Consider the following 21,052-nt stretch of genomic DNA (forward strand, 5'->3'; position numbering starts at 1 on the left):
GGCCACTAAAAAGCCCATATAGGAAGTACTTGGCAAGTCAGTGACCTTACAGTAATTTCTTGCCTATGTGATTCCAAAGACAACAGGAATACCTGTAACAACAACTGCTAGTTGCTCTTTCGTGTTAATAGGTCTAGGAATCTTAGAAGGGTAGTACTTCTGTTAGACAACTGCAAATGGTTGTCCCTTGAAAGGGAATTCCTAGAAGTGAAAAAAGAGAGGAAGATTTTGGGGTTAGATCCCCATGGTGGCAACAATAGAGACTTCAGCGTCAAGGAGGAACACTTTGACTCTAGGAATCTTAACAGGAGTACTTCTGTTAGACAACTGCAAAAAGTCGCCATGAGATCACCAGAATTATTGAGTTAGCAATTCCAATGTAGTCACCATGAGTGTACAAAATTGAGGTAATTAATCAAAATGTCGACAAATTTATAAGAAATCATGCATAATTATGAAAAAATGCAAATCCATCATTTTGCACTATATTTTAGCAGGGACTGCCCACAGCATCAATTGTTGTTGCAAGGACTCATATAAGCAAAAGCACCATGATCAGCAGCCTCATGCATTCTGTTGTTCCTGTGCATTACGGCGAATGGTGTGCTAGCTGTGAATTTTTACTGCGAATGGTGCATAATTACACAAAGTGGCATAATGGTGTAATTTCGTGTAACAAACATAGCATGAAATTATTGAAATTATGCTTGCGTAATGCAAATTTCACCCAGGACTAGTATGCACCCCAATAAATGCAATATTATTGTCAGCTTTCACATATTTCCAATTTTGCTTAACTCAGTATTTTGTTTTGGTTGTGGACATAGGATGCTGATAAGTAGTTCATATTGTAATCTCCAGATGATCTTACCGTCCCAATGGGAGTGGGGATAAAAACAATGTAGTCTTCCATTGTGAAACTACTTCCAGAGTATGACCTTCTGGGTATATTCAGCCACTTGCTGCATAAAGAGGAGCAAGTCAAGGAAAAAGAGTTGATTTTTTGCTGGAGTGATTAGGACAGTCTACCTCAATATTTAGGCACCAGAAAATGACAATTCGGTTGCATCGTGAGATTAGCAGTAAATTAGATAGCTATTACACGTTGAAGAAGAACAAGGAGGACACTTGTAATGACTGTAAGTTGGATTGTGCTGGTAGAGATTCTCAACATTTACCAGGAGCCAGAAGAAAGTTCAGTTCTTATACAAGTTAAGAGAGATATTCAGGCCCATCCATATAAATTACACAATGGTAGGACATACCGCCCCGGCCTGGCCGTTGTGGGCACCGGGCAATCCCCCGGTCGGCCGCATGGGTGGGGGCCATTTTTGTTACAGGGCCGTTTAAAAACGGCCCTGTAACAAAATCGGCCGAAAATCGGCCCTGGCAAAGAGTGCGCTCGCACCCCCAGGGGAGAGGGGTGGCCGGCTGAGCACTTTGCCAGGGCCGATTTCGGTTCCCAGTCCGGCCCTGAGGACATAGCAGCCATTTCCCAGAAAGACGATGAGATTTAGATATTCATTAGCCTCACACCAGGGTCACCATTTGGATGTTGGCCAAAAACAGAGTGCAGTGGGAAGCATGCAGCCTTATTCATCACTGCTCATCAGGTTGGCTCTGGTTATGTGAATTGCTATTAACCCCTTCCCTGTGCCACGAATTCCGCCGCAGTGCGAGAGAGACTAGGGGGTGAGCGTGGCACTCCCGTACTTATGACGGCTCCACGCCGTCATGATTCACATTCACATTCGCCCGCACAGGTGGGGAATTAATGCCGTGTGGGCGGAGCGGCAGCAGCATGGCGGCTCCACGTCATCATGAGCACACGCCGCCCGTGAGTCATGATGGCTTGGAGCCGCCATGAGCACGCAACGAGTTAAATTCAAAGGTCATGGGCAGAATTGGGTGGCAAACCACAACTTCCTTGTTATTGCACTGCTATTAATATCTCCAACAGGGAAAACATTTGCAATTCTATGAAATAAAAAATAATTAAATGTTTTACTTTTTCAGGTGGGTCAATTTCCAACATGTATGCTTTGAATTTGGCCAGGTATAAGTACTTCCCTGAAATAAAAGAAAGAGGACTCTATGGGGGACCACGGCTTGTGATGTTTACATCTGAAGAGGTAAATGCACCTAACTAACTTTCTCAAACTGAAATTAACATCCTTGGAGTGCATCAGTGGGGTTGCCTTTAGGATTGAGCTTTGATTTGTCTGGCGGTGTGTATAAAAAGTATGTCGAAGCCTTGACTCCTCTCGACTTAGAAAAGGAGTTCAGTCACTTATGTTCATTAAGAGGAAGTAGGTGTTGAATGCCCATCAAAACTGTAGCCTCTTTGAAAATGCTGTGAGTATACAAAAATTACAGTGCAAGGTAAGGTGAAAGTAATGTGATTACAGTTTTTGTTTTTCACATATCAGAGTTACTGAAGAAAAACAAAAAGATAATGAATTTAGTTATTCATTTAGAGATTCACTACAAAAGTGCTGCCTCTGTGCTGTATGAGAACAATACCATTTCAAGATGGCTGTTGATTTTCTGGGAGGGTTTTATTAGTCTTTCTTTGCTCTCAATTATTAAAGTGACCAATGAATCCACATCTTCAAATATTATTAGTTTTAAACACATCTCTTCCCTCTTTAATGTCAACATTTCATTGAATTTTGAAGACATAGGCCATGCCCCTTGTCTCCAGGTATACCCACAGGTGTGTGGGCACAATTAAATGGTAGGAGTTCTTCCCTAAATTCCTTCTTCTTCCGTGGTGCTGAAGATAAAAGAGCTCATCAAGCAAGCAGTGAAATTACTGTCAGATAGTCATTAAGAACGTTAAATAATCAGTTACTCCCCTATCCTGTAAGTATCAGACCTTTAGAGCTATCGACAATGCCTGACCAGGCAATGCATTTTTAAGTAATAGTGAAACATCAAATTGAAGCACATTTCAGTTAGTTACAGGTGCTTGTCACACTCAGTTCCTGCCCTTATTGAGTGGAATTACATACAGGAAATGTCAAACCCTACTCATAATGAAGGCCATAACGTAGTTACCCCCACATGCATCAACCTATTTAGGAAGTGCAAACGGTGCGAATCGGTAAATTCGGCCGTTTGCGCTTCCTAAATACGTTTTTGGGATGCATGAAACATGTTTTCAAAATTCTTTTTTTTTTTTGCATTTCCTAAAAATGCGAATGCATTTAAGGAATCACATTTGTGCGATTCCTTAAATGCAATGCATCAATTTTAAAAAAAATGCGATTTTGAATTTGGAAGTGCAAATTAACACGAGGTTGTCCCTTGTGTTAATTTGCGAAATTGTTTAAAAAAGCACAAAAATGCATTTTGAAAAGTGTCATGTTACAGACACACATGTCCTTAGGAGATGTGTGTGTGAAACATGCACTTTAAAATACATTTCAGGGGTGCAGAGGGGGGTCCTTTGGACCCCCCTCTGCACCCTTGCAATGCATCAACAAATTGCGATTTCCTAAAATAAGAAATGCAAAACGGCATTGATTCCTATGGGCCTCTAGGCCCATAGGAATCAATATAATGCCATTCCTTAATTGCGATTCGCAATTAAGGAATCACAAATTCAGAAATTTAAGAAATCCTAAAAAACTTTAGGATTTCTTGATGCATAGGATTTTGCAATTCCTAAATAGCGATTCCTTAATTTTCGCTATTTAGGAAATGCAAAATCCTAGATTGATGCATGTGGCCATAAAGTGCTGAGCATGGCACCGTCAGCTGTTATTCATAGCATATACTCTGGGAAATGTGCGTTATTTAGCGTGACTAGCATACCTACATTAAACATGAACAAAGGAAACAAAAATGGGTAAACTTATGGCTAAAAGAACCAGCTCCCACATACATCTCCGAGCACTGCCCTTCACCTTTGCAAACAACATACAAAATAAAAAAAAGCTTTGTGAGCTTTGCATACTGACCACTTGATATTCCAAATATTATTTCATATTGCATTGCAAAATTCCTATGTACTGCTAAGTGCCTATGAAAAGTTTAATGCATTATCTGGATAGCATTTCTGTTTCACATATTTTTTAAATAAAGAAATACAACTAATGAGCATATTAACATAGACAAATTGATAGCTGGGCAAGTATGCGGTGCCCACAAACCAAGTACTTGAAGATTATACAAAAAAAGTAAACTAATTAACAAATTCTACAAATAGATGGATGCTCAAGAAGGGAGGAACTGCTACTATATAATCCCTGAGCAAATCTTCTGCTTTATTTGCAGGATTTTTTATATGATGTTCTTGGCACCATTTTCCATTCATCACAAATCTAGTCAAAACGTGTTTCGGCACTGGTCAGATTTCCCATCGACTTCCTCAGGACTTTTACTAATAGCAATATCCAAATCACAATTCTTACGATGAGTATAAGAAATCAATATCCTCATTCACAGTCATAAGTTACAATCACCACCCACATATGTATCGATGAGCAACGGGAGAATTCTCTGCATTCTTCACCCTCAAGTGTGTCTGTGTATGGCATTGTGCACAAAACTTCGAACTTTTGACTAATCTGGAGTGTTGGGGATTTAATGTAATAACGAGCATATCAGTGGCTTAATTTTTTTTTTTTTATTGAACATTTAATTAGTCATGCATGTAAATCAAAAAGGGCAAATGAGTACATACATATTGCAATCGTAACGCACAATTTATAATCTTTTACATCCAAAAATACTGAAGGGAAATAAAAATGAAAGGAAAGGGAAGGAAAGAGAGAAAATAAAGGGGGAGAAAACAAGCAACAGCCCCAACATAAGGGGTAAGCCAGTACAGCATCTGAAAGCACATGGATTAACAAGCAAAGTACAGTGACAACTACATAATTTATCTCAATGTAGACATTAGGGAGGAGCAGTAGAATATTCAACAAAGTTTGTTATTACCTAGAAAGTCCCGCTGTCGTAGCTACTGGGCTCATCGGGCTGACCCCGTCAATAGGAAGAACATGCAGTAGAACTTAGTGCACCCCTAAGGCTCACATCTAATGGTTCTTGTGTGCGAATCCAACCCTGAAATGGCCCCCAAATATCCAGCGGTTTGGAGGCCATCAGCATCAACTCCCCTAATGTATTGAGTTGTTCCTGGCAGTGTATAACATCTGTCATCCAAGATTGGACCTTCGGGACCACTGCCCTCCCCACATCATGACCACAAATCTCTTCGCTATCAGTATCAACATCTCAAGAAGCTAATATCAAGTGCTATGTCTTTCGTGTACCCCAGGACACCCAGGAGTGGTGACGGCTCCAACCACGACTCTAGTATTTCTCTAATTGAAGCAAAAATTTCTAGCCAGTATTGTATTATCTTGGGGCAGTACCAAGCTATTGGAGGAAGGGGACCTAGCATGAACCACATCTCCAGCATCTAGCATCATCACGCAGAACCCTCCGGAGAAGCTGCATGGGCGTACTATAATATCTGTTCAAGAATTTAAAGTGAATCCAACAGAGTTTATAATTCGAAGAAATCATCTCCTGCTGTCTACAGCAGAATGTCCATTGTTCTTCAGACATAAGCATGGGTAACTTTTCGCGCCAACCTGCAAATGCCTTGGGTTGAATGGTCGGGAAAGTGAGTTGCATAGAATTGTTTAATCGTTTGATTAGCTTCCGCTGGGATGTATTATTTAGTACTTGCTCTAGGGGCATTAATGTAGGTGGAGGGGCAGGGAAGGAGTTATGTGCTTTGTGCCAGATAGCCCTAAAACGGTAATATAAGAGTGAATCGGAAAAATGTGAAGTGCCAGCCCCTGCCGCCGCCGGGGGGGGGAGAGGAAGGTAAGCCCTGGGTACAGATTGGCAAATCTCTTCCTGCCAAGTCTTTCAGCTCTGTCAACCTCTCCGTTATCAGCCAATGCCGGTATCAGGGAGTTTTATGAAAGAGGTGCGGAGGGGGCAAACAGCATCATTTGCTTTGCTCTCATACGCAACCCGTCCCAAGTCCACTGGAGCATTTCTGTAGTATCAATTTCATTTCTGGGTAAATTTGGTGAATATTGCCACGTTTAATGGAACAGGCGCTGATCTGTCCAGCTGAATAGCTACATGCGGCTGGAATGGGGTAGGTAATACCTAATGATTTAGGAACTGGCTTGTGCACAATTGGTGTACAAGGGGGTATCCTGTGCTTCCAACCCTCCCTGACTCAGAGGCAGAGTGAGAAGTTACCATGAAATTTGCGCCTGCTTCCCAGCCCATACTAGTTGTATCATCGAGGATCTTACGGTTCTTAGAAACAATTGTGTAAGGGGGATAGGGACATTGACAAAGAGATATAAAAGTTTGGGCGGCACGATCATCTTGGCTGTAGCAATTCTTCCTGCTAAGGAGACGGGTAGACGTGACCAAGTATTAATCTTCCCTTCCAGCCAACTAATCGTGCTTCCAAAGTTCACCTCCCAGAGCTCCTGCATGTCATGACGTAGCCAGATACTCAGGTATTTAACCTGACCATCAGCCCATTTGAGTGGATAGTCAAGTGGGCATGGGACTGTGCAGTCTGTCAGAGGGAACATCGTGGATTTGGACCAGTTCATTTGGATCCCAGATAGCCCACGAAATCTGGTCATTTTGCGGAGTATAGGGAATGTGTTTGCTGCTTGGTCATTTATATAAAATGTGATACCATCTGCGTGTAGCGAGATTAGCAAGCCTCTAGATGAGAACCCCACCCCTCTGTTGGCATGATGCTGTTGAATTCGAGCGGCAAAGGTTTCGTAGCTATGGCGAAGAGGAGAGGGGATAGAGGAAATCCTTGCCTTGTGCCCCTAGTGATAAGAAAGCTCTCTGCCAGTAGACTGTTTACCCCGGAGTCTAGCAGTGGGGCCAGAGTAGAGGAGCTTGATTTGAGTTATGAATGCTGGACTAAAGCCTAATCTAGACAATATAGTGAATGGATATGTCCATTTGAGACAATCAAATGCATTAGTTTCATCTAGCAAAACAGCTGCTGCTGGTGTCTGGGGTTTAAATAATGGATTAAAGCAAAATAAATCTCAGATTATGTGCTGTCGACCTACCTGGTATACAATCGGATTGGTCCTGCCTTGCTATCAAGGGAAGCAGGGGCTATAATCTTTGAGCCATTAGTTTAGCATACATTTTGTTATCTACATTTATAAGAGATAACGGGCGATAAGAGTCTCAGCTTGTTGGGTCTTTATCAGGCTTAAAGAGTGTTAGTATCACGCATCGTGGGTGGGAGATTGTGGAAAAGTAAATTTTGTCATGTTCTGTGTCCCTACGCCTCATCCATCATATGTTATGTGTGCATGACCAATATGCATATGTACTCCCCATGTCCGATTCAAGACGCAATTACAGTTGTGTCCACCTCTAGTATGCCAGTTTCCAGTTCTCGTGAATACTACGAATACCAGGCCTATGTAAAGCTACGTTGCCACGTTTCCCAGTGTGCACATTATTCCATTATAAAGTCCCCGTTTCTAGGCCTCAAAAGGGCCTGGACATCAGATTCAGCTCCTGTCTCCTGAAGCCTCGCTAAGGAGCGATACAGCCCCCACCTGTATCCTCGACCTTTCACTTACTTCCTGCCTCGCAGTGCCCGGTGCAGCTTGGCTCTGCCTCTGAGTCTGCCAAAAGTATGTTATAGTTCCAGTTATCAGTTCAGTCCTCCTTCTCTGCATTCCTAAGCTACTGAACTGCATCAATAGTTTCCGTCATTGTCTAGCCTATTCGGCTCCATGTTAGAGAAATACTGCATTTACTGGTCGTTTAATATTCTTCATCACGCACTACATGTAGAATAATGCATGGTCCAGTCTTAAAGTCAAGTTAGCCTCTCCCCTCCTGACTTCTAGTTTATATCAACATGTTCTCTAAACATCAGATACTAGATAAGGTTTAGGTGCATGTCGCTCCGACCCTCCAGACTTTAGTCTCTGCTCCTAGCACAGAGTTCATAGCCCCCAGCTTCTCCTAGTAACACGTCATTGCCAGTTTGCGCGCACCACCAGGTTAGAGGTCCCGGCTCCTTAGGTAGCCCCCTCCAATGTTTCCGCCCCATTCATGACATATTCTGTTACGTCTGCACCACATGTCTATGTATACGCCTAGTTACACCTACTTTTACTGTTATCTTTCGCGACTGCTACGCGTCACGCCTTCTGCTCCACCCACTGCTACGCCTACTGCAATGTAATGCTATGTGTTTGCGCTATGTATATATGCTCGTGTATTGTTATCAAAAGTTAGCGCGCTCATCCCAGACCCAGCCCCAGCAGCTGCTGGGCCCCTGTCGCCCTGCTGGGCCCCAGTTGTCCTGCCGGGCCCTGTCATCCTGTTCCCGTGCAGGTCGTCCTGTTCCTGTCCTTATGCTGTATTAAACCTGCAAACTCCTACTACCTCGAATCTTGACTCTTATTTATTGAGCTATCTGTTATGATATATGCCTAGTCAAAAATAGGGTATTATTTATTTATTTACCACATAATGGCGCCCGAATAGGGACTTGCCCTTTCCCCACGCGTCGGTGAAGCCACGCCGACCCCCTGACCCTCTGCAGTCGTGACGGAACCATACCGTGCACCGGCAGATATTTCTGCTTCAAGTATCCCTCAGGCCCACGGAGGAGACGGAGGAGGCGGTCCAGCATCCAAACGAGACGGTGGAGGAACGCGGCGAGTCCCGACCAGAGCCCAAGCCAAGAGTCCAAGGTCCGAGGTATCCGGAGGCCCACCCGTAACTGAAGTCCGAAGTTCGTCGTCCGTCGTCGTAGCAGTCCAGTCCAGTCCGAAGCTTCCGTTCTTGCTGCCCGGTGAGTACCATTACTGGGGTAGTATCTAGACAGGGTCAGTCTAAATTGACTCCTGGTCCGTGGGTTGGTGGTACCCAGACCCACAAACGAAGTGTTCACCTAGGTGGATACGGGTCTTGATGCGTCCCTTTATGGGACCGGTATGTTCCGTACTGTTACAGCAGTGCATCCAGTAACTCTAGTCTGTTCTGTTCTCGAGAAATTCTTGTGTTTCTGTTCTCAGTATTCCAGGTAATATTCTGTCCAAACTGTAATGTTATGATGTTGTTCAATGTATAGTCCAATGTCGTGGTATGCCTGAATTGTTCTCCCAATTGTTATTGTTCCTCGTTTATTGTATTGTGTTCCGATTCAAGTTTACAATGTCTCTCTTTTCGAGATTACGTCAGTTAAAAACTAGAAAGGGTTTGTTAGAGGAAGCAGTTCCTGTCCCGCCCAGGGACAGTCCAGGTCATTTTATGTATCAAAAGCATGGCATAAGCGCCATATTATATCTAGATTTATGGGTAGATTATACCAAACAGTTAGAAGAAAAGTATAGATGGCCCGTATCGGGTACATGGGATGCCGAGTGCATCATGCGAGTAGAAGAAGCATTATGGAAAAAGAAAGCCAGACAGTCACAGAAAGATGCCATCGAGTTATGGCGCAAAGAAGCTCATAAAAGAACCGAAAAAGAAATCAGAAAGTCAGAACTAAGTAGAGAATCCCAAGAACGAGCCCAAGAAAAAGAATTAATCGAGATAGGTGAACGAGTCAAAGCCGAACAGTCAGACAGACAGAGGCATGCCCTCATTAAGGGTATGTATCCTCTTCTTGCTGAGGGCTTGCCAAAAGCGACCCCGGAGGCATCCAGTAATTTCCCGCCACCATTAGTCCCGACCAAGCTACGTCACAAACCGACCGCAGCTGATATTTTTATTTCGTCCTATCTGGACGACACAGTCCCCGAATATGCAAATCCTGTTCACGCTCCGCCAGTCCCTGTAAATCAGGTAATTCCTGCTCCTCCAGACACCGGGGTGCCCTTAACAGCCCCCCCGGGTCAGCCCGCCATACAAGTCCAGCCCACGTTACAATTACCGACCCTGCCAGGACGAAAAGCATCAGTTGATGATTCCAGTCTAGGGGCCGCAGGAGGGGGTCTTCCTCAAACCCCGCCGCCACACAAGCGTTTATCAGCCCTCGAATTACATGCTCAAGCATCACAGCGTACTCCTAAAAGTAATAAGTCTGTTACAGAAATCAGGCAAGCCCTTGGCGAATGTGTCTATGACCCAGTTCCAGGCGAGTTTAATATGGTTTTATATTCCGTACGCGTAAGGAGAGTGACCGAGTATCTAGTCACCTTGCCGAATATGAAAGAAGATCTAGACAGAATATATCGTTTCAGCCGTACAGGGGATGATCCAGAAAGCATTAGTGATGCCATGTCTCAAAGGAAAGCCGAGATTCAGCGCATGATATTAAAGTTTTTAATTAATTGTCTAATAAGAGAACAAGATTACCCGTCTAAAGATCCAGCCGAAATGAAACTCCTGACAAAGTGGAGTGATAATATAGCCGAAGGAAAGCACAATACCATTGGTGCCATGGAAAGTATGTACAAGAAAATCCGTAGAGAGATAATAAAGATACACGAACAGCGTAAAGCAGCACAAGTAAGCGAGAAAGAAAGTATCTCTGATCCTGAAGAGGAAGACGACGAGAATCCCGCCAGAATAGCGTATGTAGGAAAATCTAGATTTCCAGACCGCCATTTACGCCTAGAACACAAGTCTATTTTTCATCATCCAGCACCAGAACAAGGTTCTCTAGAACAAGTATTCCAAGCTACCGATCACATTCTGAAATCACGAATCGGTTATAGTGAGTTAAGTACTATGCATGAGCAGGAACTAGCCCGATCAGCAGTCCGATGGATTACTGATTCTACCACTTTTCCAGACGAAATAGTGGCACAAATGTTTCTGAAAATGCCCCCAGCCGAGCAACGACTGGCGGGTATGTATATGATTCAGCACCTCATTACTCTGTATGAGGGTCAACATTCTGATCCAGGCCCGTTACATGATATCCTGAACGAGTTACTCCAGTATAGATGGAGAGGTCTAGGTACCGATTTAATTAGTATCATTCTAGAACAGCGTCACAAATATAGAACATTCTTGAACCCGCATTTTGTTCATGTCTCACCCCCAGAAAGTAAATCATTCTACATAGACAGACAGAATCCGTTACGAGAAGTCCACCCAGTTAAAGGAACGGGTGGCGAAATGCAGCGAGTGTTTGTTTACACCCCAATAACAAAGATGGAACTTCTCGAGATGAAGAAATTAATTCCCTGTCATGACAAAGATCCAGCAGGGTTCCATAGAGAATTAAAAGACATGCTCCGTATGGGAGAATATACTTACCCAGATATCATTAAAATGTTAAAAGTTCTGCTACCCGCAGGGGTGTATGAAAAGCTAAAGGAAAAAGAATGGAAGGTGGGAGAGAAAAAGATCGATTGGGCAGTTCTAGAAGCTGAAGACAAGGCACGAGTACCAGGTACCGGTCTTGGAGATAAATGTAAAGAATTACCGGAATTATTGATTCAAGTTTTACCCAGATTATTGACAACTAGAAAAGAAGACTGGGATGCAATCTCAGCCTGTAAACAGAAGCAAGATGAAGATATTAGTGATTTTTATTCTAGGTTTGAAAAATGTTTTAGTATCAACAGTGGTCTCAAGACAAGTAGTGAGTCATACCCTCACCTTTTCGTTACTAAATTAGTCGAGAATTCAAGTCCATCAATTAAAAACCGAGTTCTGAAAGTCGAAAGCACCTGGCAAGCTAATACTCCGTCCCAGATGCTCCAGATGCTCCAGTATCACCAGAATAGAATCAGGGAAGAGCAAGAACACGAAAGAAAACGTATGAAAGACACGAAAATGAAAGTACTAGTTGCACAATCTGTTCCTCAAGACAGTCAGAAGAGGGGTCCGAATCAAGCCAGTCATCCTGCAGCTCCCGTTAAAGGGAACTGCAATTATTGTAAACAGCCAGGTCATTTTATAAAAGAGTGTGCAGTTCTGAAACATAACATAGCTACTGGTAAGACTAAAGAAAGACCACGTCCGCCTAGACAAGAACAAGTTTCACAGACTCCTCAGTCACAGAATGCACCACAGACAGTTACAGCACCGCAGCCTATTGCTGCAACACAGCATGTTACATCGCAGATGTACCAGTATGCACAGTCTGAGTATCCAGAGTACCAGCCATATTCATGAAACAGCCTAGAGAGGGAGGTAGGCTTGCCTCTCATCGAGATACCTGTAGATCAAGAAGGTCCCTATGTTCACAGTCAAGTATTAGGGAAAGACAGAAAGTTTTTGATTGATACAGGGGCAAGTAGGACCACAATTAGTCATGCCGAGGTTCCAGGGGCTCCGCTCTCAGGCTCAAGAAATGTTTCCCTTGGATTTTCAGGAAAACCTATCGTTAACGAGATATCAAAGCCAGTTACCCTAGAAGTAGGTCCATTGTCCCGTACTACTGATCTGTTACTTACTAAGTCATGTCCAGAAAACCTATTAGGCATTAAAACACTGAAAGAGTTGGGTGCAGTCATATGCTGTTCCCCAGAGGGAATACGTCTGTTCCTACGTGACTTTAAGGGTCACTATGTATTACGAGATTTTGATTCAAGACTGTCTAATGTTCCGCAGCATTTATGGGCGCAAGGTCCAACTGATGTAGGTTATATTCAAATCACACCCTATCGTGTGACTCTCAAACCAGGTGTAGTGTTACCACGAATCAGACAGTACAGATTGCCACCTGAGGCTGTAGCAGCCTTATCCAAAATTATAGACGAGCTCATGGCTCAAGGAGTAGTTGTAGAAACTGACTCCAATGTATGTAATTCTCCGATCATTCCAGTCATGAAACGTACTGATCCAAATGCACCCCCAGTATATCGATTAGTGATTGATTTACGAGAGCTTAATAAATGTATTATTCCGCAGTACCCAGTTGTCCCAGACATCTCTTCCCTATTGACAGCCATTGATTCCGAAGCCATGTTCTTTACTGTCATCGACCTCAAGAATGCATTTTTTAGTGTTCCCATCCATCCAGACAGTCAGTTTCTTTTCGGATTTTGTTTAAATGGAAGGAGCTATATGTTCACACGAGCTCCTCAAGGTTTCACTGAAAGTCCTAGTATTTACAGTCAAGCACTTAAGAGACAACTAGACAACATCCACATGCCAACTGACACTGCCCTGCTCCAGTATGTCGATGATCTACTGATCACAGCCCGTTCTGAGCGTGACTGCGAGCGAGCGTCACTCACGGTTCTGTATTTCCTAGCCGAGATGGGGCACAAGGTGTCCCCTTCGAAGCTTCAATTCTGTGTCCAGCAAGTGGTCTACTTAGGACACTTGCTGTCCAAGAGGGGTAGGCAGTTGACACCAGACCGTATCCAGTTGATAGTGAGTCTTCCCCAGCCCAGAACCCAGAAGGAGGTACGTGCTTTTATCGGCCTTACTTCTTATTGTAGACAATGGATTCCCCAGTATGCATTTTTAGCCAAGCCACTGATACAGTTAACGACACAGGAGGCAGCCGTATCGACTGTTCTCCCTTGGACATCTGAACATACACTTAGTTTCAACGAGTTAAAGAAAGCCCTATGCCAAGCTCCAGTTCTAGCTACACCGAACTACAGTAAGCCTTTTACACTTTTCGTTACTGAACGTGAAGGTACAGCATTATCTGTTCTTACACAAGATCAAGCAGGACAACACAAGCCCTGTGCTTATTTTTCAAGCACATTAGATCCAGTCGCCCAGGCATTGCCTGCGTGCCTCAAGTCAGTTGCAGCCACAGCACTCGCTATCAGACAAAGTGATTCCATAGTTTTAGGACATTCCCTGACAGTACAAGTCCCACACTCCGTGGAAGTTCTTTTAAACCGAACACAAACACAGCACTTGACAATTGCACGTTTAACAGGTTATGAATTGACACTGTTTCAGCCACACATAGAAATTAGACGCTGCAACATCCTGAATCCTGCTACACTGTTACCATCAGTTAGTTCAGATTCTGCCACACACGACTGTGTGGAAGTAGTCAACATTACGACAAAGCCAAGACAGGACCTGACAGACATTCCGTTACTAGATCCTGACCTGACACTTTATGTGGATGGTTCATGTATGAGAACTAGTACAGGAGAACTAGTCGCCGCGTATGCAGTGACTACTGACACTGAAGTTATTGAAACACACCGTATTGATACCCTGTCCGCTCAAGCAGCAGAGCTAGTTGCTCTGACACAAGCCTGTATACACGCCAAGAACCTGAAAGTTAATGTTTACACAGATTCACGTTACGCATTTGGAGTCGTACACGACTTTGGAGTGCTCTGGCAGGAGAGAGGTTTCATGACTTCTCATGGAACCAAGATTCAGCATGGTCTCCTTATTCAAGCCCTGTTAGATGCCATACATTTACCGACATCTATTGCTATCATGAAGTGCAAAGCACATACGAAAGTTACTGACATTATTTCTCAAGGTAATGATCTAGCAGATCGCACAGCCAAGCTTACAGCCCAGACTCCAGACATTCCTGTTAACAAGACACATACTCCAGATCCGATTACATGTATGACAGTTAAGGACCCTACTCAAGATGTCATAGATATCCAGTTACATGCTACTCCCGATGAAATCAAGAAATGGTCTGAACAAGGAGGGGTCCAGACAGATCAAGGATGGTTAACAAAGGGTAGAACCACATGGTTTCTCCCCGACTCTATGGTTCAAGTCATTATTAATACCGCACATAGTCCAGCACATTTAGGAGAAAAAGCCATGTTAGACAGTATCCAGAACATTTGGTTCAACAAGCATTTACGAGCTGCAGCCAAGCAGAAAGTCCGTACCTGTATGATATGTTGTCAGTTTAATCCAGGTAAAGGTGTCCCGGTGGAACAAGGTGGTTTCCAGCCTCCTGACCACCCATTTGAGGTCCTCCAGATGGATTATATTCAGATGGAGCGATGTCGAGGTTTCAAGTATGTTCTTGTAGTTGTATGCGCTTTGTCCAGGTGGACAGAAGCATATCCAGTCTCAGATTACACAGCCGCGACCACTGCTAAGCAGTTGGTTCGTGAATTCTTCCCTCGATATGGACTCCCTAGAGTCGTATATTCTGATAACGGCCAGCCATTCTCATCCGAGTTGATGAAGCACGTTTCCCTGTTGTTAGGGTACCAGTGGAAGTTTCATTGTGTACGCCATCCTGAAGCAGCCGGTCTAGTCGAGAGACATAATCAGACTCTGAAAATCCGCATTGCCAAAGTTTGTAAAGAAAAAGGTGTGGACTGGCTAGTAGCTCTGCCAGTCGCTTTGTTTTATATGCGCATGGTCGCACATTCCAGATCAGGTCTGTCCCCGTATGAGGTCGTATTCGGCCGCCCCCCTAACATGTGGGGTACTCCTAGACCCCGAAGTATTACTGATGTTTCATGTAATATGCTGACAGATTACCTAGCTTCCTTGATGTCTGCCCTCAACTCATGTCGTTCACAGGTTGCCGCCGCATTTCCAGACAATACCGAGGATGCACCGCATGAAATCGTTCCAGGTTCCATGGTGATGGTCCGAAACTTTGACAGATCAAGTCCGCTGGAGCCCCGTTGGAAGGAGCCGAAGCTTGTCCTCTTGACCACCCGTACTGCCGTCAAGCTGGAAGGCAGGAAGGGGTGGGTCCACCTGTCTCATGTTAAAACATTTCACGGACTAAAACCTAAAAACATTTCCAAGAACATTTCCCAGGATTCGAAGGATTGCCAAAATATTGTTTTAAAGGACTGTCCCGCAAAAGACATTGCTACAACCCCTCCCTTGTTAGAGAAAACTCCGCAGCAGGAGTATAAGTTAAAACTACGGTCTAGTAAAATAAGTCAGCCAGTTTGATTGTCTAAGTCCTCCCCTAGGTGAAACGGTTAGACTGTTTCTGACATGTATAAAATAGACCCCCATGGTGAGAGAGTCAGTCAAAACTCAATTCAATGTATCGTTTTCCTAAGTTTCATATTATTCATCAGCATAATGATTTCCTGCACTAGTTACGCATTTTTCCTGTATTTTCCAGTTCCTCATGTAAATAAGTCTGCTAATGCTACAGTAGAGCACACGTTTAGTGATCTGCCTCCTCACGAATATTCATACCGCCTCGCTATGCGTAACAATTCATTTATCCGTATGTTACATTACTCACACCAGACCAGCAATGCCACAAATTGTTGGGTGTGTGGTCGACTCCCCCCTTTCCAGACACCAAAGGGAGTTCTGCCACTTTTTCCTTATCCATTTTCACATAATGGTTCGTGTGGAGCATGGTCCACGTTAACGTCATCCTCAACAGATATGTCTTTTCTTAACAGCACATGTTTCCCAGACAAGCAAGGTTTCCCCCACAGAACAGGTTTAGATCTAGAAAATGAAGTATATAATTTAGGTAATTATTCGTCGAATTTTATGGTCCTGAATGTTCAGTCTGATACTACTCCAGACTCACCTGCTATTTCAGTACTACCAGTCAAAGGCGAATTATGTGTCCGTAATCATGGTTCTGTACACGTAGGACATAGTGATTGTACTACTATTGTCAAGTATAGTGACAGTGGGAAATCTATTTTCAAAGCTTCACGTCATTCTTATTTTGTTTGTGGTCAAACTGCATATGTTCGTCTGCCCCTCAATTGGGAGGGAACCTGTTACATTGCCTTCCTACTGCCACCTGTTTTCCTAGCCCCACCTGACTACCATAGGAATTCCTTCCTAGTACATACTAGACACAAGAGAAACCTCCCGATTGTCGATTATACTGAAACCGCTGCAGAACAATTCATTGATATTGATAAAGGTGTTTTCCCTTATTTAGGTACAGTTGTAAACAGTAAGCTAATTCGTAGGTTAACAAGAACTCTTGAAGCAGTAGTAGATGAGACTGCCTCCGCTCTAGGTAACTTAACCGAAGAGCAATCCTTTATGAGAATTGTTGTGCTCCAGAATCGTCTCGTCCTTGACGTCATACTGGCCGATAGGGGCGGGGCCTGTAGAGTCCTCGGATCTAGTTGCTGCATTTTCATTCCAAATAACGCGCCGTCTGTTTATTCAGCTATAACCAGACTCCATAAAATTGCCCATCTGTTACACCAAGATCCAGGCACCTGGACATGGTCCGGTTGGTTCTGGAATATAATTTCCGCATGGGGATGGAAAGTCCTGTCCTTTCTAAGTATTGCAGTAGCGATCATATTCAGCTGCTGCCTCTGTATACAATGTGGCCCTGCGATTTGCGGCATTTGTGCTACCTCTTGTATTCCTAGTCCCAAGCCCCGTTCTAAATCCCGTTCCAAGATAATTCGAGACGAGCAAATGATACTGTATGAAATGATAGATGGTATTATGAATATTGATGTTTCCTGATGGAAACGTAGTGACAAGGAGGGAATGTGGAAAAGTAAATTTTGTCATGTTCTGTGTCCCTACGCCTCATCCATCATATGTTATGTGTGCATGACCAATATGCATATGTACTCCCCATGTCCGATTCAAGACGCAATTACAGTTGTGTCCACCTCTAGTATGCCAGTTTCCAGTTCTCGTGAATACTACGAATACCAGGCCTATGTAAAGCTACGTTGCCACGTTTCCCAGTGTGCACATTATTCCATTATAAAGTCCCCGTTTCTAGGCCTCAAAAGGGCCTGGACATCAGATTCAGCTCCTGTCTCCTGAAGCCTCGCTAAGGAGCGATACAGCCCCCACCTGTATCCTCGACCTTTCACTTACTTCCTGCCTCGCAGTGCCCGGTGCAGCTTGGCTCTGCCTCTGAGTCTGCCAAAAGTATGTTATAGTTCCAGTTATCAGTTCAGTCCTCCTTCTCTGCATTCCTAAGCTACTGAACTGCATCAATAGTTTCCGTCATTGTCTAGCCTATTCGGCTCCATGTTAGAGAAATACTGCATTTACTGGTCGTTTAATATTCTTCATCACGCACTACATGTAGAATAATGCATGGTCCAGTCTTAAAGTCAAGTTAGCCTCTCCCCTCCTGACTTCTAGTTTATATCAACATGTTCTCTAAACATCAGATACTAGATAAGGTTTAGGTGCATGTCGCTCCGACCCTCCAGACTTTAGTCTCTGCTCCTAGCACAGAGTTCATAGCCCCCAGCTTCTCCTAGTAACACGTCATTGCCAGTTTGCGCGCACCACCAGGTTAGAGGTCCCGGCTCCTTAGGTAGCCCCCTCCAATGTTTCCGCCCCATTCATGACATATTCTGTTACGTCTGCACCACATGTCTATGTATACGCCTAGTTACACCTACTTTTACTGTTATCTTTCGCGACTGCTACGCGTCACGCCTTCTGCTCCACCCACTGCTACGCCTACTGCAATGTAATGCTATGTGTTTGCGCTATGTATATATGCTCGTGTATTGTTATCAAAAGTTAGCGCGCTCATCCCAGACCCAGCCCCAGCAGCTGCTGGGCCCCTGTCGCCCTGCTGGGCCCCAGTTGTCCTGCCGGGCCCTGTCATCCTGTTCCCGTGCAGGTCGTCCTGTTCCTGTCCTTATGCTGTATTAAACCTGCAAACTCCTACTACCTCGAATCTTGACTCTTATTTATTGAGCTATCTGTTATGATATATGCCTAGTCAAAAATAGGGTATTATTTATTTATTTACCACAAGATGACCCGTGTCGATCGATTCCTGGTAAATCTCTAGTAAGTGTGGGGCTAATAAGGTACTGTAGGTTTTATAAAAATAAGTGGTCAGGCCATCCAGGCCTGGGGCCTTGTCATTGGGAAAACTATTAATGACCTGTATTATATATTCTACTTTATAGGGTTCATCTAGATATTCCCTGTGTGCCCAACCCAGCTAGAGTAACTCTAGTGATTCTAAATATGTGTGTAGCTCATCCTTTATATCCGGGATAGTAGAGGAGTATAAGTTAGCATAAAACTCAGATAGGTGAATGAGTATCTGTTGTGATCTTCTAATTGGTTTGCCATGCTCATCCCTAAGCTCTGTAGCGATAGCAGAGTTTCTATGAAGTCTAAGCATGGACGCCAGAGTTCTCCCAGGGCAATCTCCCTCCCCGTATCTTCTAGCAGTGCTGTATTTCCCATGAACTTCACTTACCGATTTGCTTCCTCTATATATTCCAAGACCACTGCTCTAAGGATTTCTAAGTCTCCCCAGCTTTGATTTGTGGCCCGAGAGTTTGGAGACTCTGTCTGATGGATTTTAATATGCCCGCTGGTTTGGAAATACCGCATCCCCTTATGACCACCTTAAAGGCCTTCCACAGTGTTCCTGCCGATGCAACCAAGCCCTTTTTTTCAGCAAAGTAGACACTTATATCCTTCCTAATTTCCTCACGGAAGGCCGAGTCTAGTAGGGCCAGTGGAGGGAGCCTCCATGTGAATGAGCATCTAGTTGGTGACTGGATTTCTAGCTGCAACAGACAGGGGGCATGGTCAGAGGGGGTTCTTGGCAGAAGACACACATCTGATGTCCATGTAGCAATATCCCGGGAAACCACCCAGTAGTCTAGTCAAGACCAGGCGTTATGATGTGAGGTTATGCAGGTTCCTACTGTGCTATGTGGGTTCCGACGCCTCCATATGTCCCCCGGGTCATTTGCTTGAATAAGAGAGTTAAGAGATTCGTTAGTGTGGGGATCAAGTCTCCGCAACGCCCCTCTTCTATCTAGGGAATAATTTAAAACAGCATTAAAGACCCATCCCCAGAAGATAGTTTCACAGCCCAGACACTCAATATGAGCCCAGTCATTATGGAAGAACTCTGGTATATCCGTGTTGGGGCCATAAATAGCAGCGAACACCACCTCCGTCCCACACAATGAGCCTTTAAGAATGTCAAATCTCCCTTCAGTATCGAAGTGTGTATTTGTGGTGTTCCATTCCAGACCCTTACGCGTGAGTATAGCCACCCATCTTGCATAATTAAGAGTAACCGGTGGCGTACACCTTCCCCCAATATCTATGGTGGAGCTTAGTGTTGGATGTGTCAGACAGATGGGCCTCCTGCAGAAAACAACAATCGATCTTGTGATGTATCAGGTATGCTTGAATGAGCCTGGCCTCTCTGTGGTCATTCAGATCTCTAATATTCCATGTTAAGAACCTTAGGCTGACATGTTATTTTAATGCAATATTTTCAGTTTTCCATTTGTACCCCCGTTTCTGAGCCCCGGATCAACGTAGGTTCAGAAGCCAGCCCGAATCTCTGCGTGTGCCTTACCCTGTCATCCCATATAGACTGATAGAAATATGCCTAGTAGCTTACACACATTTCCTGAATATTTAACAATATTCTGCTGTACTGTAACTCCCAAACCAAGACTCCCACCCACACCAACCCTCCAATTAGGTTGAGCATTAGCATCCCTCCCCCCCACCAAACTTCGAACAGCCCCCCAACATGAGCTAAAGAGAACAGTTACGGGAGATCTCCCCAAGGGCGAGGTGTCTCCGACGTACAACCTGGTCAAAGACCAGGTGGCTGGGAGTTTTAATGAGAGATCAGTTGAAATTAGCCATTTCCTTTTTGACAATGTGATTTAGGCAGTGGAAGGTGTAGTCACAAACCGATTCTTTAGTACAAAATGTCCAAGCCCCCCACCTTTCTCCTTACCACCACTCCCAGGAGTCCGATCATTGGAAATGCGCAGAAATATCAATCATTGTCACTGAGGATCACTTCTGATCTTCCTGAGGTTTTTGGTGAGCGTTTGTTACCTACTACATGTTTGGCAAACTTCAGAGCTGATTTTGCATTTGTGAACAGGTGGCGACCGCCTTCTAGTGGATCTTGAGCTTGGCTGGGCACAGAAAGGCGAAGGTGATGCCTGCTTGATGAAGGATACGTTTGGCCTTGATGAATTCTCTTCTCGCAGACTGGACCGCAAGGGTGATATCCGGGAAAAAGGTGATCTGGTTACCCTGGTGTGTTATCTTATCCATCTCTCTTGCCACACAGAGAATTCCATCTCTATCCCAATATTGAGTAAGCAAGCCAGGATAGGTTGCGGGGTACCAACCACTGGAGGTCTCGGGGCTTGGGATCAGTGAGCTCTCTACAATGAACATGGCTGACAGA

At 44.2% G+C, this 21,052-nt stretch overlaps 1 protein-coding gene across 1 annotated transcript in view; it reads left to right on the forward strand.

Annotated features, from left to right (window-relative positions):
* Positions 1 to 21,052, forward strand: part of GADL1 (glutamate decarboxylase like 1) — a 654,887-nt gene that overhangs the window by 213,667 nt on the left and 420,168 nt on the right. Inside the window, exon 6 of the mRNA XM_078663939.1 lies at positions 2,017 to 2,132. Coding sequence (XP_078520065.1) covers positions 2,017 to 2,132 — 116 coding nt within the window. The remainder of the gene's footprint in view (positions 1 to 2,016; positions 2,133 to 21,052) is intronic.

The sequence above is a fragment of the Lissotriton helveticus genome, chromosome 10 (assembly GCF_964261635.1).
Source record: "Lissotriton helveticus chromosome 10, aLisHel1.1, whole genome shotgun sequence".
NCBI classification, from domain to species: Eukaryota; Metazoa; Chordata; class Amphibia; order Caudata; family Salamandridae; genus Lissotriton; species Lissotriton helveticus.